Source organism: Hippocampus comes, unplaced genomic scaffold (assembly GCF_001891065.2).
Source record: "Hippocampus comes isolate QL1 unplaced genomic scaffold, H_comes_QL1_v1.1 scaffold151, whole genome shotgun sequence".
Lineage (NCBI taxonomy): Eukaryota > Metazoa > Chordata > Actinopteri > Syngnathiformes > Syngnathidae > Hippocampus > Hippocampus comes.
In genome coordinates this window covers 1,703,538-1,725,742 of record NW_017805591.1, presented here as the reverse complement: position 1 = coordinate 1,725,742, position 22,205 = coordinate 1,703,538, and the positions used below count along the sequence as shown (strand labels likewise).

Sequence of the window (22,205 nt, the reverse complement as noted above, 5' to 3'; positions counted from 1 at the left end):
TGTACTCGCGCTGTTGAGTGCTTTCGAAAGCAGAAAGGACGGTCAAAAACCTTTGATTCCTTAACATGGAAAGGAAGCCATGTTTTGTGATAGCTTCATCTGAATTCACCTGGTAATGGGCACGGCGGGTCTGTGAGGTGAATTCATTCATTAATGAAACAGTGTCTCACAGGGAGATTTCATGGTGGGCCCTGACTCATCCATCCCCGAGACTCATTCACCTCCTGTAGATTCATGCTTTTGAGTCTGTGTCGGCAGATCACGAGCCAATAACCTGCGGCGAGGATGAATTATGTAAATTTGAAAAGGAGGTCAGAGATCACGCTTTTAAGAAATAGAAAAACTCTTATCATTTTAGCCAAGCAGGGATTTTCAGCAATCTGAACAAAAGTGTGAGCCTCTGGATGACTGCCACCTTTCATGCTTATCTGATTACGAAAAAAAAAACAAAAAAAACAGCAGATTGTACAACCACAAGAAGCAAAGGCAGCCAGTAATTTAGTAATTTAATTAATGTGGTCAGCTCATGACAGCCTTGTAAAACTTTAAGAAATTCAAACAAAGCGTTAACAGTGAACCCAATGTAGATGCCTCAATCTCAATTTCTCATGCTCCGCATCCGAGAAAGCCAAACGGCTGGCTTAGCGTTAGCGGGTTTTACCATAGCTGCGTGCTGGGGCTTAAGTTTGTTTTTATTACTTGATTATTTCAATTAGTGGCCTTAATCTGTAATTAGCCCTGAGGTTAACAGCACTGTTTTGCCCTCGAAAAATGAATTGTTTTGAAATTGGAGAGAAACTGTCGAGCCACATATTTAATTAGACTGTTAACCCGTTAAATGACATGGAATGTACTATATTATAACAGTAGAAAAAAAAAAGAAAAAGCAATCACGATTGACTGATTTTTACGACTTCATTTGAATGAACTAGTTTTGAGAAGAGTTCCTCCTGCTCTCATCATGATACAATTTTATCCATCCGTGGTCTATTTATTCATAATACTGGGCACATATTGTGATAAAACTGCGTGAAAAATAAGTGAGTGACATGATTTGACCCAAAGGGTTTAACTTCTTGTAGTGCCCTAAAGTCAACATTTCCCTTCGGTCATGTAATCCATTCAACCTTGGAACTATTTCACATACGTTTTTTATGCTCATTAGGGTCGCAGCTGATGTGGAACGTACCCGAGCAGACTTTGGCCAGGCCGCCTAACACTGGTCTAGTTGCCAGGCAATCACAGGGCACATTTAGAGAAAACAGCCATTTACCCTTACATTCCAACCATGGACATTTTAGAGCGTAGGCCTTCAACAGGCAGCCACCAAAGTGTTGTTCCTTAACTGTCTCCATGCCAACGACAGCCTTTACAAAAAGCCCCAAAGTTGTTCATTGTGAGGGAAAATGTGTTCATTTGTATGGTTTTAAATGCTCATAGCATTTATTGCTTTTGGGTTCATTGATATATTTGTTATCTGACTGGTCCAATGCATAGGCAGTAACATCATGGTGGCTGAGTAGCAGTCCAGGTAAGACTCCGTCGGTGGAATCCGGTGTGTAATACCTTTCTGACACCGTGAGTAGCAACACACAAATATACTGTACCTTCCTTGTGAGCATTAGCCATTACTAGTTGCACCAAAATGCGTGCGAGGTGAGAAGCCTCTGTATAATTGGGCAGATGCTATTCTAATTTCCATTTTCAATGGAGGGAAGAAAATAATTTCCAAATCCACTCTAGTAATGTAAAAGTTTCATGTGAGATTCGTCAAAAAGAAAGTACAACTTTATTTATTATACAATCTTTATTTGAAGGGGGGTAGATAGGTTTGTCGGTAGGTGGATAGGTATGTTCATTTTTTTGCCCCCTCTTATTGTAAGAGGCAGCAACAAGTGATAATGTTGGTGCTTTTCTACTACACGTGCACAAGTGTGTCCACTTGTATATTCAATGGCGTTTTACTGGCAAATCTGGCGTTTTACTGGCATTTGATTTGCCATCTTGGATTTTGGAAGAGGCAGTGACAGACTCGGCTGTTTGAAGATCTATTCATGCACTTGCCCTTTCCTACCATGAGTCACAGAGACTGGGACATGGTCCAAATAATTCCTTGCAGAAGAACAGTCGGACCATGGTGAAAAGGAGACAGTGAGGACTGTTTACCATCTGGACTGACACATCAACTGTGGTCAGACTTTGTGCATAGATCATGTAACTGTGTAACAAAAACAAACAAAAAAAAAAAACAAGCCAAAAACAAACAAAAAAAAAAACGTACACATGGGAAAAGTCAGTAAGAAAACTACAAAGGTGCTTGGCAAAAAAGAGAAGTTTGTTTAGGCACGGTTTTTTTTTCAATCAAATGACCTGTGTGCTTTTTGAAGCAAGTAGAGGTAGATTCCCGTTGACTATGACTCAGGATGTCAGCAATCATAAATATTAATGTCAAAAGAATGTGATCATGAAAATTTACACTACATTGTAAACCTTGGGCGGCACAGCAATGTCATACTCTTCCTTTTATGGACAGTAAACATAAGTACAATACACCTGTGTGTCCACGTGTTGCCATTCAGTCACAGAAAGGCATGCCGTTATGCCATTAAGTATATCAGCTTGGAGTTCAATTAAACAGGACTAGATGTCTCACTGAGCAAGTCAATTTTAGAGTAAATTGGACTACACCATCATTATTTCAGTACCGGTACTCATATTCGTTTGCTCGTACAGTATGTAAACATAAAATGGGTGACTTGAATAAATACGGTCGGGAAATCTAATCTCAACAACACATTAATATTGTGCTGAAAACCTTATACTTCATTCCAAGGACCACTGGGCGAGATTCTCAAGTAACCTATAAACATATGCAAACATTTTTTTTTTTTTTTTTGGATTCATTACTTTATCCTGGATCTGTAAACAACGTGGTGTGAGTGAAGGGTGAATATATATAGCGCCCTCAGCATCATTCCCCAAGGGCTCATTTACAAATCACCAAAAGGAGGAAAACCACAAGGTCTGGACAATTTTCCACTATGTCAGGAATCAATAAAAAAGAATGAACAATTGCTCAGTGACAGGAACGCTCTGACGATCTGTCATCGCCTGATAACTCAGGGCAGGAAACACTGTCTTAACACTTGAGGAATGACAGTTTACTCCCACTCAGAATATGTCTCTGGTGCTCAAGAAGTGGTGACTTTGTCAGACAGCAGGGTCTTCCTCATCGGTTCACTCATCTTGAATGGAAAAGTCATATGCTACTCGCATGAAAATGTATCCTCAGACGTTGACACGCTTTATTTGAAATGGTGAATTTCTTTTTGGGGAGAATAGCATAATGGTTCTCAAACCACTTTTCATCCTTGAACCCGTGTCTCAGCAGAGGTATAAATAACTAGCATATAAAATCCCACTCAGACCCAGCTCATTAGCGCCAGGCATTACATAGAAATAATGGCCACAAGACTTAATTTCATAATGAAGCCAGAGTCAAAGCGTCCATAACAATGAGCTGGAAAACGTCCTGCGCATACATTGCAGGGCTCAACATTGTGGTAATCATGAAAACTATAGAATGGGTGCATTATTTCTCAAAACCCAAGTTACAAATCTTGCTAACTCGTCAAAAAGGAGCGTTGTTGTTTTGTTTGTTTTTTAAAACTCTGCCTTGCTTCTGGCTTTTAAACTGCCTTACAAGAGGGGTTGGCAATTTTTGAAGAAAAAAAAAATCATGTTGTGCCACACTTGTCGGGCAGCCGCGGATTCAGAGGCCACATGCAATTAGCAACATTTCAGCTGATTTCTTCTGATTTTGAACTGATTGGACGTTGCAACAAAATAAAACTTCAAATCAATAACATTTAGCATCATAGTAACACTCCATTACGAATAAGTTATGCAACCAACATAAAAACGATGGCTTTTTTTAGGCTTTTCTATTTGACAGTGCATGTTGCAGACAGTGCACATCTGCTGCATGTGCATGTTAGTAAAGGGCACAGCTTTGGTCAGATACCAGACGGCCAAAGGGATTAGTGAAATGAGGTTACAGTCAAATCTTGCCCGCACTTTGAAAACGGCAAAGGCCCCATTCCATTTTGATAAAAGTGAGATTGCGCACAGGGTATTTATGCAGAAGCCCATAAGAATAAAAGGAGGAGCACTTTTACAAAGAAAGACAATGGTTTCATTCCCTCTCACGCCTCTTAGTTGTGCTCTTTTTTTTTTTTTTTTTTCTGTGACCACAGCAGCTAAAGCCCAGTATCATTCATTAATGTCAAGGCTCCTCATTACTGTCTCCTCACACTTTTGGAAGACTCATTAACTGCATAATGGAATAGCGCTTGGAACAGTCAGACCTTCCCTTAGCGTGAATTAATCACCTATATGCACAGACAAAAAGGGACTTATCACATTAAATATTAAGAAATGCTAAGCATTCCTTTTCTCCGGCAACATTTGGAGGGTGCACTTTGTGGAGGTGCATCATCAGGGATGTGGCACTGCTATCATCGAAGGCTGCGCCTGCGTCTTTCGTGAGGTTGAAAGGCCAGTGTGAAGCACGCTGAGAATGAATGGGTGTACTTACAGTTGACTGTGACTTTTACTGTTTTGGTGTCAGGAGAGGCGATGTCATTTAAAGCACTGCATTCATAGTCTCCAGCTTGGTCCCTTGTGATGCCAGTGATGTTGAGATATTCACCGCTGTCATACTTCCTGGCTGTAAAGAGAGAAGCGAAGGCGCTGACTGCATGTCTACAAAGACCACTTATACCCATGCACACACTCTGTAAACTCAATATAGTATAGCTATCATCTTACGGTTAGCCGTGCTTTATGCGAGGAAGTCTGGGGAAGCAATTCAATAAAGTGTTGTAATAAACTCTTGGTGACCTTCCTTTCATCATAAAATAGCAGCTGATGAGCAGTGCACTCATGCACTCATATAGATGTTGTGGTTGGAAATTAAATGTTGACATCTCCACCACTAATTTGCTTATGATTAACTCTACGCCAGGAAATGCATTTAGAGCTTCCACAGCACCGAGGACAAAGAGCAAGCACATGTCACTGCTTTAGCCGAGAATGTCAGATGCACAGAACACCATGACGGGCATGAAGGCAAGGCAGTCGAGTAACAATAAAGGTGCAGTTGTACAAAAGGTGTCTGCTGCAATCAAAAGTAGGAAAGAGAAGATAACTTTGTGCTGATACATTGCAAGCGGAAAAAGAAAAAAAATAATAATAACAGCACGATCCCTCTTTTCTAATCTGTGATCCTTTAGAGCAGGGGTGCGTAACTCATCTTTGTCGCAGGTCACATCATAGTTATGAGGGCCGTTATGACTGTGAGCCCATATAAATGTATGATCGTCTTCCACTACATTATCACATATACAACAAAAAATGCTTGCAATATGTCATATCTCAGTGTTGTTAAAAGTGAAGACAATTTGCAAGAATCGGGAGGTCTACGCACATGATTTTCCTTCACGGGCCGCATAAAATGATGGACGGATATATCCCCGTGTCTCGAGTTTGACACCGGTGCTTTAGCGGCTGGATGGAGCATGAAGGGAAAGTAAGCTGAACCCTTGACAGGTTACTAGTCAATTAGTTACGAGCTCATTAACATAATTAGGTTTCACCGATGCAGCTAATTCTGAGACATGAGTATGAGAGATGCCTTTGAGTCCACAGTCTGTTTCAATCTCTCTGTTCACGTTATGCTTAATTTACATCCTTTATTCATTTTGCATCACGCTAAATCATTTACACGACCAGAGAGTTTTCGTCGTGCTGTTTATTTCTATTGTGGAGAAGATCAGTTGTGGGCAATGCTACAACAGCTATGAGCTTTGACCCGGCATTGAGCAGCCCACAAGGAGAGCATGGAGGACATTGCCCTGAGTCTTTATTCCCTAATAAGTTTCAAGATAAGAGGCAACTGTCCTGATGAGTAGATCACAAAGCCCCTCTCCCAAAAACAAACAAACAAAAATCACTGGTAACATAAGGCTAATTAGTAGGAAAAACAAAACAAAATTAATAAAGAGACGGATAAGAAGAACAAATAGTAATTAGCAAAGTACCCAGTCAACAGACTGTTAAAAATAAAGTGAGACGAATAAGTAGAAGTACAAACAAACAGCTACAAATGAGTCAGGAGTAAAGCAAGGGAGTACTACCAGAAAATCACCAGAATTTACTGCCAGAAAACACGGAGCCAAAAAAATAATAATAATAATAAAATAAAATAAATGAATTAACATCGAACAAAAGCAGAATCCAATATCAATGCGAGACAGGTTGCATACAATAAACAACAAGGTATAAAGTCATAATTTGTCATCTGCCTGGTGTGGTCGTAGGGCTAATGGCTGCTCCCAGGTGTACACTTCCCTGAGCCAACTAGGGGAAAATAAGCTCTGAGCACATACTAGCTCACGCCGACCAGATGAAAACTTAGCGTTGTTCAAGTGGGCCGTTCCGTAATTCATTGTACACCAAAAAACGGGTGCCATAATGCGCTCTAGCCACTCCATCTGGGGGAACTATATGTCCAGTGTGTCGGGCAGTACAGGTGGAAAAAGTCCAAGCACAAGCTGCTGACTGGTTTATAACACAGGCTGCGTTCGGAAATTAATGGGAGCCGAGCATGCTCTTCCTCCCCAATCTCACCACTCTCAGGATGGTGTCAGGGCGTCAATGTGAATTTCTGAACGTACCGTAAGAGAAACATGGGGAGCACCAACTGACAGGGAGGGAAAAAACAAAACAAACATTACTCAGACAGAATGTGACAGGTTAGCTGTGAAGGTAGTCATTCCGGGAGGCGAGAGTCAGCAGCCTGTTTGAGAAGACCCGAAAGTCCCTTTCCCTCTTATTTATGATGCTTCACCTCCAACTCTGAATAGCTGCTCCCTTTTTTCCCTCTTAAAATATTTATTCGCATTTGTGTTTTATGTTTTATGTTCAACTGTAGTTATGTTGAGCACTGTGTTTCGTCTGTGGTTGTTTAAAGTGCTCTATAAATAAAGATGAGTTGAATGAAGGTAAGTGAAGCTATCGGCGGGGCACAGAGCTAAAAGGACCATTGGGAAAGGTGACCCCTGTGTGACAGACACTCCGGATGGGTAAGCACTATACAGGTACAGGTATTGCGATAGGACTTAGTTTTCTTTGTCTGGTGAGTGTGCAGTTCTTTCAAACTGCAGGATGCGGGTAGTGGGTGCAGCAATGCTTATCAGACTTCCGTTACAAATGGAGATCTGAAGTGGGATGATATGACAAGAAATTGCGCTTAGCTCAAAGGACCCTTCAGACAGATGATCCCTGTGGAGCAGATGTTGGTGATGGCGATTGCAAGGAAGATTGGACTCGGGCTGGTGTGTGGGACATGGATGAGAAGGGGGATGTAATTTGTGTGCGCGTACCATTTCTATGGCCGTATGTGACCTGGCTCGTGTGTGCCATGGTCAGTGTGCAGGTGTTTTAAAGCAAAACATGAATTTAAATAGTTTAAATAGTGCTAGATGGATAGTTATTGTTTTAGGATGCTCAGCTAAAACTGCAAGAAGTGATTTTTCTTCATATTCCTGACCGGCATAAAAAACTTTTATTATATACATATATATAGAGAGAGATATCTATCTATCTATATCTATATCTATATCTATCTATCTATCTATCTATCTATCTATATATATATATATATATATATTTTAATGGGATGAGCTTGTTCAAGAGAACAAGTGCAGAACACCCACTAACTACAATGACGACATTGCTTGTAACTACGTAATGGTGAATCGTATACATAACATGTCCAAATATGTATACAAGAAACCATTCCAAGGCAATAAAAAAAAATAAAATAAAATAAAAAATGGGTTGGGGACTGCTGATCTACCTTGGTGGGCACACCCACTTTGGACCTGCAAACATACATTCATTTTTAAGCATAATATTCTGATTACATTAAATTGATTGGATTTATTTTATACATTAGAATAACTTGCTCTCCTTTGAAGTCTGATGCCAGAGCGATCTGCATGTCCCAACTGGCCGACTACACATATAAGCTATTTTTTAGCCTTCATTTATCCATCCATCCATTAGCTGAACGTTTTTTTATATTTGTATCATTTTTGATACATATTTAAATGGCACAAGTCTCAGGAAAAATGCACGCTTCTATGGTTGGAAGTCAGGCTCAGCTCTCCGTAAGTCACGCGTCTTTGAGAAACCTGGATGGGGGGGGGGAAATATAAAAAAAGGGGTAAGAATTTGGCCCTAAGTGAACTACATGACCCAAACGCCTGTTACAACTGCCATGGGGTTGGACAGCAATCGTAAAATCAGCTGAGCTAAAATAAACACACACTCACCACAAAAAGCCTGTATGTGAAATTAATTGGCAAATATGAAGAGAAAGAACATTTAATTCATTTGGTAAACAGAAAATGTTTTTTGTTGTTGTTTTTTTTTAATAGCACTCAGAGAAAATATATGAAACTGCCTTAGAACCCCTCTAAAACACATGACGATTAGTCATCTGTTTTCAAGCAGTAACTCCATGATAAAAGCATTTTTTTGTGGCGGGAGGGAGAGGGGCTTTGTCCACCAAATTTAGTTTTCGTAATTTTGTCCGTTAGCATTACCTTTGATTACCTTTCTCGAGAACACTGTTCTATATCTAGAAGAAGAAATGGAAAAAACTGTGAGGGACTGCCCTTGGAAAACATGGTCTCAAATTCTGGTTTCTCTGCCTCTGCGTCTGCCATTTAGTTTCCGTTTCCCCAGTGTAATTGGTGTGGGAAGACTCCTGTGTCCCACCAGCTAACATTAACAATCAGATGGGTTTTTAAGTGCAGCAGAAGCTGAAAGAAGAAGCTGAATCATTGCATTGCTGGTTGTTCGTCTGTTGATTAATTGGAATCTTTACTGTCATTGCACAGTGTATATGTAAGTACTTCTGTGATTTATGGTTTTCTAGCACTTCTATTCCTGTGTAGTTTCGATATACTTCTGTTATTTGTGTCTTTTACTCACTATGGGTCTTCCACCTCTTTGAGTTAGTTTCTTATTCTACTAGTGTTAATGTCAAACCTTTGTCATTGTTGTTTATAATCGGGTTGTTTTTCTCCATTTATCATGCTCACTTTGAGTAATAAATTGTGTGATTGCTCTGTTTTTGTTGAGTCTTTTTGGGGACCTTGCAGTTATTTTGTGTAGTGCTCGGTGTACGGTATAATAGATGCAGGTTCAAATCGACGTTCATCTTCACCTGCTCAACCCGTTAGTAAAAAAGCTCTCAAACACAGACCATCTTTTAGCGGTAGAAATATTGCGGTGTGATATATAACAAGCTACTTTTTTTTTTCATTGAGCTCTGGTGACTTTTTATCGGTTAGGTACAATTGCGCAACTTATAACTGGGGCACTATCAATAATTAGCTTTCCATTTTCCCCCCTCACATGGTTGCCGTGGCAACGATGGTCTTAATTTGTAGCGGCTACAAATAAAAGCAAAAGATAGAACATGTTTAAATGGCTGATTTATAAACCCGTATTGGATGAGAGGAAAAAATGCCCTCCTCATTTAAAAGGAGGCACAATGCGGGATAAAAGAACATTGATTTGGTTCTTTAAAACAGGGCGAGTTGTTCAGCTTTGCAGAGGAGCAGAGGCAGCCGGCATTGTCAATGTCAGTAAGGGGTGCTAAGCATGTGACAGGGAAACTGTTCTTTACAGAGATATAAGGGCTAACATTGATTTTGCACGTGATTTTCTCATAGAGTGTGTGAACTACAGCTTCAACTGCTATTTTACCATGCCTTGTTATTTATAACTATGCCGTTGCCAGCCAATCGCAGGGCACACGGAGACAAGCAACAATCCACAGTCACACTCACACCTCTGGACAATTTAGAGTGTTCAATCAGCCTGCCATGCATGTTTTTGGAATGTGGGAGGAAACCGGAGTACCCGGAGAAAACCCACGCAGGCATGGGGAGAACATGCAAAACATGCAAGAACATGCAGGAATCGAACCTGGTACCTCTGCACTGTGAGGTCGACGCGCTAACCACTCGCCCTACTAAATATATTACATCTATAATATTTATGATGATGATGATGATTATTATTATAAGTTGATGTGTTAGAGGGGAAAAAAAGAGGGCAGGTTTGGATACAGCTCCAAAAAAATCATTTTGAAACGTTAATTGCTGCTCTACCCTAACGGGGAAAAAAAAAAACCTAACATAAAACAGGTGGTGCCACTAGTTACCGGTAGTTGCAGTTTTATTTCATATGCAGAAAGGTTTCCACCAAGTATCATTTCACTTGATACTACACACTTTGACTAAGTTTGTGCTAAGTGCTAATGTTCGCCAATGACTAATTCTATTCTCACTCACCGAAGCAACAATCCACTGCAGACCAGTCAATGGATTGTAGCAAGTCTGGCTTTACTCTGAAGTGTGAATTCATACAAATAAAGGACTCCTTGCAAATAAATGGCTACTTATTTCTGCAATTACGTAAGCAAATGCCCATATCCACGATGAGGGAAAAAACATACAGCACATAAGTTGTGATAACTGCTGCCCTACTGCCCTTGTTACTTGTTTATTTGCCACTAACGTTTCAGCGAAAACATGACTCAGCATTGACGGGTAATTTCAGTTTTGAGTTTAACTCTCGTACCAGTTTCTTTTGGTGAGCAGAAAATCAAGGCGGAAAAAAATTCAACAAGGTAGCCAGATGATAATCACAACAGGTGGCTTCCACAAGAATGTGACATTCGCATAATAGAGCCTCTTTTATTCCACATATTTTGCCGTCGATTCTAATCTTTCAAATAAAGCTGGTTGTCATAGGGGTATTCAGCAAAATATGCACACCTCTTTAAATGCTCAAAACTCTCTTCAAACAATCCAGTCTGTAAAAGCTTTTTAGAAAGAAATAACATGACCAAGACATACGGGTCTTTGCTTTATATGGTAGTACGGATACAATGTATCCGTACTACCATATACCACCATGTATCCGATACATGGTGGATGGATGTGAATCAAGGAATGGCATCTTAACTTTTGTTGTACACAATGTCATTTCATCTTACATGCATTTTACTGTACACAACTTTTTAAAAAATAGTTTGTGTATTTTATCACGATTCTTTTTTTTTTCATTGTGTGGTTTAATAAAATGAATGTTCTAATAAACTAAAATGCACATTTCACAAAACGGTCTTTCGCTGCAAATCACATGCATCTCACTCTGAGTGGTTGAGTAACTTAATTGGCCTCTACGATGGCCCGAATGCACAACTCTACTGTGTGTCACTCTAATGAGGAATTGTGAAGCCGGGTGTGTGGACATCCACACTGCACACTTGTGTCTTACCAGTGCAATAAAATCAAAGGAACTGAGCCATGATGCTGAGTATGCTGGATGTGTCCAATAACACTTAGCCAAGAAGCTCAATCAAAAGTAGGTGATTTCACATGGGGACATTTTGAGTGGCTTCAAAACATAAGCCATCACTTTTTATTTTCCACTGGAGTTGCATTCGCTATACTGAACATCCAGGCAATAAATAATAACTACACGCAATTCGAAGAGTTTAACAGCCACAAAACATTGTAGTTGTAGTAAAGTATTGTCTGTGTGTTGTAAAACTCAGCAACTCAGCCAGGCTCTCGTTTAAACAGTTATTTTTCTTTGCTGTTTTTCACCACTACATCTGGGCGTTGAGGAATGTGTGCCAGGAGAATTTTTTTCCCAAAACCAGAAATGTTTCTTCACTCTCCCTGAAATGTTTCCCAGTATGAAGCGCAATATGATATGATGTCAAACTCATTTTTTGTCGCCGGCCACTTTGGTGTTACACCTTCCCTCAGAGGGCCGTTCCCAGGGAACCGAATAAAGGTTTAATCTTCTCATCCTATTATTACTTGTAGACAACAAATTGATGGATTACTAGTTTTTAAAAAAACTCAAGTCAACAATTTGTTTGTTGTTGGTTCATTGATGTTCAAATGAGTGTAAACAGACCAACAAAATTATTGCAAAATGTCAACTTTATTTATTATAACCCAGCCGCTGGGGAGCAGTGCCCTCCCCTGGGGGTGCACTGTTCCCCAGTGCCGGTGCCAAGCCCGGAGAAATGGGGAGGGTTGCGTCAGGAATGGCATCCGGCATAAAACTTTTGCCAAGACGACCATGCGAGTTGGTAGGACGGTTTACAGGGGCGGATGGAAATTACTGACTCGCTGTGGCGACCCCTGAATAGGGACGTGCCGAAAGGAGAAGAAGAAGAAGAGTCAATGTTATTTATTATACATAACAATTTTACATGTCAGTACAGATTTTAGCAAGGATCATGGAAGTTGACACACATGATTTGTTGTCAACTTTGTTTGGGCCTTGAGTTTGACACCTGTGTGAAACGGTTTCCTAAAAATGACCATGCTCTCTTCCCTTTCCGTTTGCATGAATCATCCATTTTACTGCATTGCTATCTTAGATTATTATCTAAAATCTCTATCATGAAAAACATCTGAGGCAAACGCATCGCCAGAGACCACTTTTACTGGGGCACGTGCCACAGAAAGGATGAGCTGTGCCCCAGTATCTGGTGCGGACTGGCCATCGGGCGAGTCGCGAGCCTGGGATGGCTGGAGTGGAGGAAAATAAAATGCCGTTCAGTTATTAATATGTCGCAGCGGTGGACGGCTGCGTCCTTTGCCTTCCCGGCTGGTTGTGTGGAGGACGGCGCTGCAAGGTGGGTCCCACCTCCAACACAATGGTCTGCATCAACCACACAAGTCGAAAAAGTCATTGTAATGACATGTTAGGCGTCAAAGAGCCACCTATTAGCGGGCGTGTGGAAATATGGTAGCACATCAAAATGAAGCAAACATATCGAAAAAAAAAAAAAACAACAACAACTGAGGGTAAAGAAAAGAACAAAGACAAAGAGATGGTAATTATTGTTTCATGTGTGAAGTAAGAAATGTCGTGCTGCCAATTTGTCAGAGTATCACAATGTTGACTGCACGTTAATCGCTCACATTAAATAGCAGGCCTGCAGATGAGACAAAGCAATATATACGGTAGCTGTTTTAATTTGTTTACACAGAAGCGTTATGTTCTATTATTAACCATGCTGCAAGAAGTTAATCGTTTTCTGACAATGATCATATTTCCTATATCAGCAAAGTAATGCATTTGCTGTCAAATACTTAAATTGATTGTGACCCCAATATTTCTGTCAGCTTGGTCTGTCTAAACTGGGACTAATTTATGTTTGGTATAGAAAGATATGATGTATCTCTTCTGGAACGTTCTGGTAAAGGCTAAATGTTATTTTGAACAAAATGTTATCGTGAGGAATTGGTGTTGTTACTGCAAATGGCTGCTCATTAATTATTCCATACACATCTCCGTATTTAATTGCCAAACGCATTTTTTGAACTTGCATATTAAAGCAAGCTGGCCAAATATAGCACGCACTTTTCTCTATTCTTCAAGGCACTACGGTGGTTTTTTGGATAACAACATCAACCCTCTTCATATCGAAGTAGGACTTAATTAAATTGGTACAGATAAAAGGTGCCAACCAAGCTAATACCACCACTGCACCCAGACACACAGCTTTCCCTGGGGTGCGGAACACTGAGCGTGCAATTCAGTTCCGGGTCTGCAATGATGACACAAAAACAGCTTTGCTATGATTTTGTTCTAGTGTTCAAAGTGTTCATAGTTGTTAGGATATATATAATAAATAAATATATACTTATACATTGATTCATATTTCGATTAGTAGTTTTAGTGAGAGTTCAGCAAAGGGGTTGGGGCAGTGTGTAGGTGTCGGTGTGTGCGGGCAGGAGGAAGGGGATATAGTTGGGCAGTGGTCCACATTTTTTTTCCGCCACGGACCGGTTCATGGTCCGACTGATATTTCATGTAGCGGCGACCATCAGTTCCATTCCTGCTGTGGTGATAACGTACATATAGTGCATATATTTTCTGCTGCTGAATTTTTCTTTTTTTTTTTTAAATATAACTGTGCGGCACGGTACCGAGTGGTCCGGAGACCGGTACGGGGCCGCGCACCGGTGATTGCGGACCACTGTAGTAGTGAGGACTGCACCCCAGTAGAGCTTTATGTCGAGCAACACCATTGATCTGAGCCTATCAGCGACACCTGCAGGTAACTGGAAAGTAAGAAAAAAAATTTGAATATGAAACAATTCAATACATTTAATGACATGTGCAGACACACATACATCTCGAAGATTCCCTAAAAGTGGAGTGACACTTAAGTGTCCAAATCAGACTTGGTTGAATTTTTGAAATTTCATTCTCTTCCAAGCCAGGTCCTCTTGCAACTTTCATATATTTCACAACATGAAATCCAATATGGAGCCGAGGATTTATTATTCTCAACAACTTTACTGCATGCTTGTGCGTTACTGTGTTTATGAAACTACTTATAAATAAGTACCCTGTCCAAGTGTTGTGTCAGCATATTTGAAATCAGCTCAACGTTGCTGTGGCCCCTTTGTGTATAAATAAGTAAAACATGCACTTATCATTCTAACAGCAGGGATAGCTGCAGGTATTGTGAGTGTCCATTTTACAATTCTTTATCCTGTTATCAAAAAAAAAAAAAAAAAAAAAAATGAACACAGTTGTGCACAGATCTTCCACATCAGCGTGTTGCCGCTAATCTATTTCTTGTTTGGGTACTGCTGTGCATTCATGTGTGTCCAACAAGTGCAGTGTACCACCTGTTGTACACCTTACAGATAAAAATAATGTGACTGTTAAACAACAAGAAAATACTGCAACATTGGTTTTTGACCAGGATTTCTTAGTTAATCACACTTTTAATGACAAAACAGAAATCCCATAAAATAAACAGGGTAGAGTACAACATAAATGGAATTTAGTGGTGAAACGAGTCCTCGAGTAATTCGAGGACTTCTATTAACCGTTTAGTTGGCATGCACCATTCGAAAGACAGGTTAAGCCAGCCGCAACACGTTGGTTCATACAATGCATTACGGTAGCATGATGACAATGTGACATGAAAGCTGACTTCAAAGTAAAGCGCTACCAAATAGTAGGTGGACATCAATGCCTTGGAAGACTTTGATTTTGAAGTTGGCCCTCGCAGCGCATGGCGGTGTGCTTCCGTAATGCTTTGTATGAATAGTCTTTGTGGCATCGACATAGCTTGACTTGCCCGGGCGAGTTTTTGTTGTTGTTGTTATTGTTGTTATTGCCAGCAGAAAGGCACTCAGTTCTTATATCGTGGAGTAGGGACGACTCACGTTAAACGTGTGTTGCTAGACACCATTTAAGCCATGCCCAAAAAGTCATGAAAACGGAAATGGTGAAAAACAATCGTCATTGTAAGCACATGTTTTCAGCAATTATCTTCAAACATGAAAGAAATATCTGATTTCACTTTGCAGGTGATGTAAGTGATATAAATCAGCAGTTCTAATTCTGAAAGCCTTGGGCAGATAACATTGATTTGGCACCATGGAGTAAAATCTGATTGGACAGAAACAACAGCCACATACACGTAATGGAAGCAGTGCAGCCAGAGAGATGCTATTGATTGAAAAGAATAGACTATTGGGAATAAACAATACCATTTCTTGGAACAAATTTTCGAATTTTATGTAAATGCATTTTGGGTGAGCGTGTTTAGGCCATCAAAGGAGGAACCACTGAGGAAGACAATATGGATACTGTACATTGAGCTACGAGTACATACAGCGATATCTGACACCACTGCCAAGCACAAGTCAATCAAGCTCAGTATGTAGTAGGCAGGTACGGTGGAGCAGTGGAGGCATGTCTGCCCACTGAGGAATTTTGATTATGATTGGCGAGGGCATTGCAGAGATGTCTTAATCCCTGCTTCTAAACCTTGACTGCCAAATTAATTTTCCCAGTCAAATTTATTTTGCTCAGCCGTAATAAAGATATCGACAGTCCCACTTAGACCCCGTTATAACTGAATTAATGTTGCAGAGTGTAATGCAAAACATACAGGCAAAATAAAACAGACTAAATGTACTAAAATTGTTAATATTATCTTCAAATGCCGTGTGGTTTCACTGTTCCAAATAACATATGGCATGTTGATTTTACTTTAGGATTGGATTTTTGTTGTCCGTTTTACACTTGGTTCCAGATTTTTTTTCCGATTTTTATGGGATCCAATAACATGTCTGTAGATCTTGATGAATTATTGTTTGTGAAATTAAGATTCATTATTCTGCCGAGGCAGCAAATATTGTTTCAAATTTTCACGTCTACAGTGAGATGACAGGGTAAAAAAAGCCACTGAACAAAAATCGCAGCCTTGCTTTATTTCTTGTTTACATATCATGTGAACTACAAGGCTTACGAGCAAAACAAAAAAACAAATACAAAGCAGTAAACAAAACAGACATAACATTACCTCTTGAAAAAAATAAATAAATACGCTACAGGGAATGGAGAACAAAAATAAGTCTTCACACTTGTAATATTAAAGCAGCAGAAGACCTGCTGCGTGTGACGCCTTGGATGCACCTTTTCGAGACACTAACCTGACACAAGTGTCACTCCAAGCAAAGCTAAAGAAATCGTAGCGAGGATAATCTTAAATTCAGTGGAAGCAGTTAGCAATTTCCCACATTGTGAAGTGGAGCTGTACACTTCCTCCAGGGCTGCAATGCCCAGATAGTAAAGGCATTGCTGAGGATTTCATTACACCACCGAGGGTACCTCTTAAAAGGGGATGGCAGCCCACACTGTTCCACTGGCTTAAGGTGCCTCCCGGCCCTAACACGAAGTGTGGGCCAGAAGACATTTTAAGGAAACTGTGTGTTATTTTACTGTTGTGTAACTTGGTTGACCATGTGAGACAGCTTGAATCTGGAGTGGTAGTGTGCCAAAGGAGTATTAAAGCATGACTGATTGCTTGTGGTTGACCTGTAAACCTGTAAAACTACTCACCCCCACCCTCCTGAGTCATTGGATATCACACCTTCGATCAAAAGGACAGTAGTGTGCAAGGAAATAGAGTTTCTGGTCATAGGGTTAGAAAGCGTGAGTGATAATTTCACAAAAGACAGGGTGGTAAAGGAAAAATTCGAAATCATTTTCCAGCAATGCGGCCCGATCATTGACTGATGAGCACCTTGGCCTCACAGTGCGGAGGTGCAGGGTTCAATTCTGGCTCCGGCCTTCCTGTGTGGAGTTTGCATGTTCTGCCCGTGCCCGTGTGGGTTTTCTCTGGGTACTCGGTTTCCACCCACATTCCAACAACATGCATGGCAGGTTAATATAACATTCTTAATTTACCCTAGGTGTGAGTGTGAGCATGGATGGTTGTTCATCTCTGTGTGCCCTGCGATTGTGCCCGAAGAGAGCTGGGATAGGCTCCAGCACGCCCGCGACCCTTGTAAGGATAAGCGGATCAGAAAATGGATGAATGTATTATCCAGCAATATAATTTATTTCTTAGTCCACCATAAGATGTGCTGATTTAATGACATTTTCCATGGGATTTATTTGGATTTCAAAAAATAGTAAACAGTTGGGATGATGAAACAAAATGTTTCTTATGTGGGGCTAACTTAAAATGCAGATAATGTCATGTTCCCTGTTTTTATTGCTCTTCATCTTCTTTCTTGCAATTAATTTACTTGGTTATCGCTGGCGGGCTTAGATGGCCGAGTCACACCTGCAGGCAGTCGTAGCTAGGGATGCACCCTCCATCTCAATTTATAGATGAACAACACATGTGTGGATGACAAACAATTTGACAAATAATCAATTACAAGCACCTACCTGTTACATGGCACGAGTGATCTACCCACTTTCTCATTCACACAGACAATAAAATAGTTTCCAAGGTTAAAGCTTACCATCGCTTGAAAGATAGTACACCCCAGACCGAAGGACTAAGAGTGGATATGTTTGTATAAGAGGATCCAAAACCGGTCAGGGCCAACAATCTTATATTAAATGTGTTTACTATTCATAAGCAAAAATATTCATGTTTGTGTGTGTAGGAAAAACCATCTATTCTTGAGCCAAGAGATAAACCAATTTTTCTTTCTTTTTTTTTTTTTTCCATGAGTTCCTCGGGCAGCGAGAGGTATTTTCCATAACAAATCTTTTTTTGGTAACTTCAACATTTTCCTAACATTTCACTCCTGCCTCTGGTCACCTTTGGAAACTCTTGGGTAACTTCTGCAGATATTTGGGAGTTTCCATTCTCCTTCATTTTGGAGAGATCGCGTGTGGTCATGCGAGATTTCTGCCTCAAAGGAGTAGTTGCAAAATTGATTGTGGGACAGAATTTTAATGTGTGTGGTGCTTTGTGTGGAGACAACACACAATATGAAAAAAAAAGCTGTTAAATGGCTGATCTTTATGCATGGGGTCTGCCACATATTAAAAACTGAAGATGTGAAAATCATTTACATCTGTACCAGGCATGGGCTGTTGAACATTAGGATTCAAGAATAAACCAATGTAGTTTGTACAGACAAGCCATTTGATGTGGGGCGAGGCGTAGGGAAGGGTACTGAGAAGATTTTAATGAAACTACTGCTTTTAATGGGACTACTTATTGTACCTGTGCCTTCACAGTATTCTTAGTTGTACTTTTTTATTTAGATAAAACACAAACATAAAAATATAACACTGGGTGGGAGTGACAGTGGAGGGTGATCATGCGGGTTGAATCCCATGCGTGGATTGCGCAAGGGCGCAAGTCCCACCCATTTACCTATCAACGGTTTCAGGCTCTCTCATGAGTTTTGTGAAAACATTTCATTCGATTTCACGAAAATTGTGATGCCTCACGAGATGGGACGTTACGAGAATTATTCAGAACCGAAATACTCTTCAAGCAAAACACCTACAAGTCGCAATTGTACGATCTCAAAATTGCGGAAATATTGCTTTTATTTTGCACACAGCACTGGAATGAGAAGGCTTGCTTCCGATTGTGAACATAGATCTGAGACGAACATGTTCATTTTATTGTTAGTTCACAACAATATTGGAGAGGTAAAAGGTGCTAAGTATTTTTATAGTATATATCAATCACAAATGAATTTTAGTAATTTCTCCAAGACCGTTGACAGAACCGTGAAGGGTAGAGTTTATCAATACTGCAGTTTTTAAAAATTCAACCCCGGAACCAGTTTAGGACTGGAGCTAGGTACCCATGCCTCGTGATGGGTAACATAATCTCCAGGGTAATATCGAAGATATGTCAAGATTTTCCCATCAGCTACTGTCAACCCATTTGGCATCCAGCAATATATGTCAAGACAGGCATTGGCATCAGTCAGTGTACTGTGGCAATGTCAAGGCTGACCACATTGCTGACTCTCAGGACATTTGTCCCATCAAACAACTGGTAGGCAACTGCTTTTACCAAGTGGCATGTTTTGTGGACGATATGCTTCATCTTCAGAGGAAACAAAGAGGCAATGTTTTGGGTTATTTGCATAAGGGGCTGTGGCACTGCCCAAGGAATAACCCAACAGAGCACTATTTGTATTTACACATCCACAATAAGACTGTGCATATCTTCTCTCCACCAGCAGTTTGCATTTGGCAATCCTGAAGTCATGCACATTGAAGCTACCTTCAGAATGAATATCAGAATAGTACAAAATAATTATGTTTGGAAATTTAAATCTCAAAGGTCTTTTGATCAGCAATTCAGCCACCCCAAAATGTGTTTATTAGAGGTTACCTCACTCTAGCTAAGTACTCTGTAGTGGAGGCAATACCATCAAGTCCTTCTCTAGCTCTTTAAAGCTTTCAGCATATTGTAAGTAGGTATGTCAAGTGGTAGATTTATCACGCGAGAGTGGCTTCTGGGAAACTTACCAATGCACTTCTGCTAATGGCGTTTCTCATTGATATTCAGTTTTAATTTAACACTACAAGTTCATTCAGAACACATTTTAAATTCAGAGACCCAAAAACATGAACTTTATGTTTGGAGAAGACAGCATTAGCCAAAGGACTGCCTAGGTTAGTCGCCCAGTCACGGCACCATTGACTATCAAAATCGTCTACAATTAACCACCATTCGTTTATTTATATATTATTAATTTGGCACTTTGTTTATCTTTCAAACTGCCTGGTCTTGCGCTTCTCCTACTGGCTGTATGCTTTGCCTGTGACATAAATGCGCAGTAGTGGTAATCCGTGATAGAAACAGAAGCATTGTGGGTAATGTGGTGTCAGTGCTAACCTGCGTTAGCAACAAAATCCACACATTTGGGCACATTTCACCAAAAATACCTAATAGGATACAAATCACCCTTTTATTGAAGCACAGTGATAAACAAGCCCCTAACAAGGAAGCATGTCGTGGCTGATGCCCGATTTAATTTCTGACATAGGGACAGTCATGTCTGGAAGCTAGCATTAGCATGCGCAGGTTACCACGTGTTTGATTTAATGTGATGTCCTGGTGTGGTAGGCTAACATGTCGTGTCTACCATGGATGGACAAATAAGGTATTAGACCGTGAATTCACACGTTCATTAACAACCAAAAACACTGTTTGAGTATGCCCGTTGTTGACAGTGAACAGGAAAAGCACACGCACGACCATTCTGGTCAGTTGCTACCGTGCACAGTGTTACATTTATGAACATCAACATGAACTATTTATGGACATCGCAGCACTCAAAGTAACACAACATGATGTGTTTGCCCCAAACCCTCAACAGCAATACATAACAAAATAACGCATAACCTAGTTAGTTACATTATACAGTACTAACATACTAAATATGTTCCTCCTAATCTTTTTTTTTTTTTTTTTTTCAATTCAGGTGCAAGGCATATTTTGATTCTGTAAATCAATTCACTACTTTCTAATTGTGAATCCTAGTGAAGGAAATGAAAATGCTTTGGATAAAGTATAAATTAAAAAGAAAATTAAAAACCAATACCAACACCAAAAGTGTTTATTTTAGTTTGCTTTCGAACTGCACATTGTCCTATTTTTACTGATCTGATTTCATTACTTTCTACATTTAAAACAAACAAACAAACAAACAAACAAACAGTTGTGCCCAAGGAAAGCGAAAAATGCATACAAGTATTTTTGTTGTTGTTGTATTTATATATAGTTTCATATAATTAGTGCAATTCTGAATAGTGTATAGTTTTTGGTTCCATTTTAAAATGCACTAAATATTGATTAGTACAGACAGTAAATAATTCTAGGTGTAATCTGATGATGGTTACATAAGAGTACCTGCTTGTGGATGCGATAAGACCGGATTTATATGATCCAATTATTCCATTAATCACAACTACTGTTGGTGATTAGTTGAAAAGCAACACATGAAGCTCAAGAAGAAATTTACATCGTCATGTTCTACTGTTTATCCTGTTAGGGTCACTGGTAAACCGGAGTCTATCACAGCTGACTTTGTGCCCTGTTTCACCCTCAACCGGTCACTAGTCACTCACAGTGAACATACTGACAAACATTTACATGCACATTCAGGGGCAATTTAGTCTCCAAGTGACCTAAAATACATGTCTATGGAATATGGGAAGAAGCAAAAGTACAAGGAGATTATCTACATAGGCTTGAGCCGAGATTCAAATCCCTTCAAATGTCTGAGAATTGGATTGTCAAGAATGGTTAATTAAGCTGTTACACAAAAGGCTGTGATTCTTCCCGACATATTCTGGCGCTGTTGTTCTTCCGTTCAGCGTTTAACGACCAGGCTTTGTCTCATAGGGGGGAAAAGTAAAGAAAACGTTGCTTGTGCAACATTTTACATTGCAATTTGCATCTCTGTGAAAGACAAAAAAAGTCTTCATTTTTAAAGAACATTCATCTCTCAATAAATAGTCGATGATCACACTTCAGTGTATGCTAAAAATGCATTTGTTTGTCAACTAGCAGTCATGTAAAGAAGAAAAAACATGCAAAATCTCAATAAACATGGGGGGAATACGAATATGACAGCCAGTCAGGCCAATTTATCATTCTCTTCTTCACTGAATGGTGCAGCAGAACTATCTCGAGTGTGAAACAAACCCACTTCCACTGATAATGCTTCAGTGTTCAAGCCAGAAAATAATGACAGCCACATGTGGACATATTTGTGACT

At 40.0% G+C, this 22,205-nt stretch overlaps 1 protein-coding gene across 2 annotated transcripts in view; it reads right to left on the bottom strand.

Annotated features, from left to right (window-relative positions):
- Positions 1-22,205, bottom strand: part of negr1 (neuronal growth regulator 1) — a 132,730-nt gene that overhangs the window by 52,502 nt on the left and 58,023 nt on the right. For both annotated transcript variants that reach the window (XM_019880352.1, XM_019880353.1), the window contains exon 4: positions 4,598-4,729. In XM_019880352.1, the coding sequence (XP_019735911.1) occupies positions 4,598-4,729 (132 nt within the window). The remainder of the gene's footprint in view (positions 1-4,597; positions 4,730-22,205) is intronic.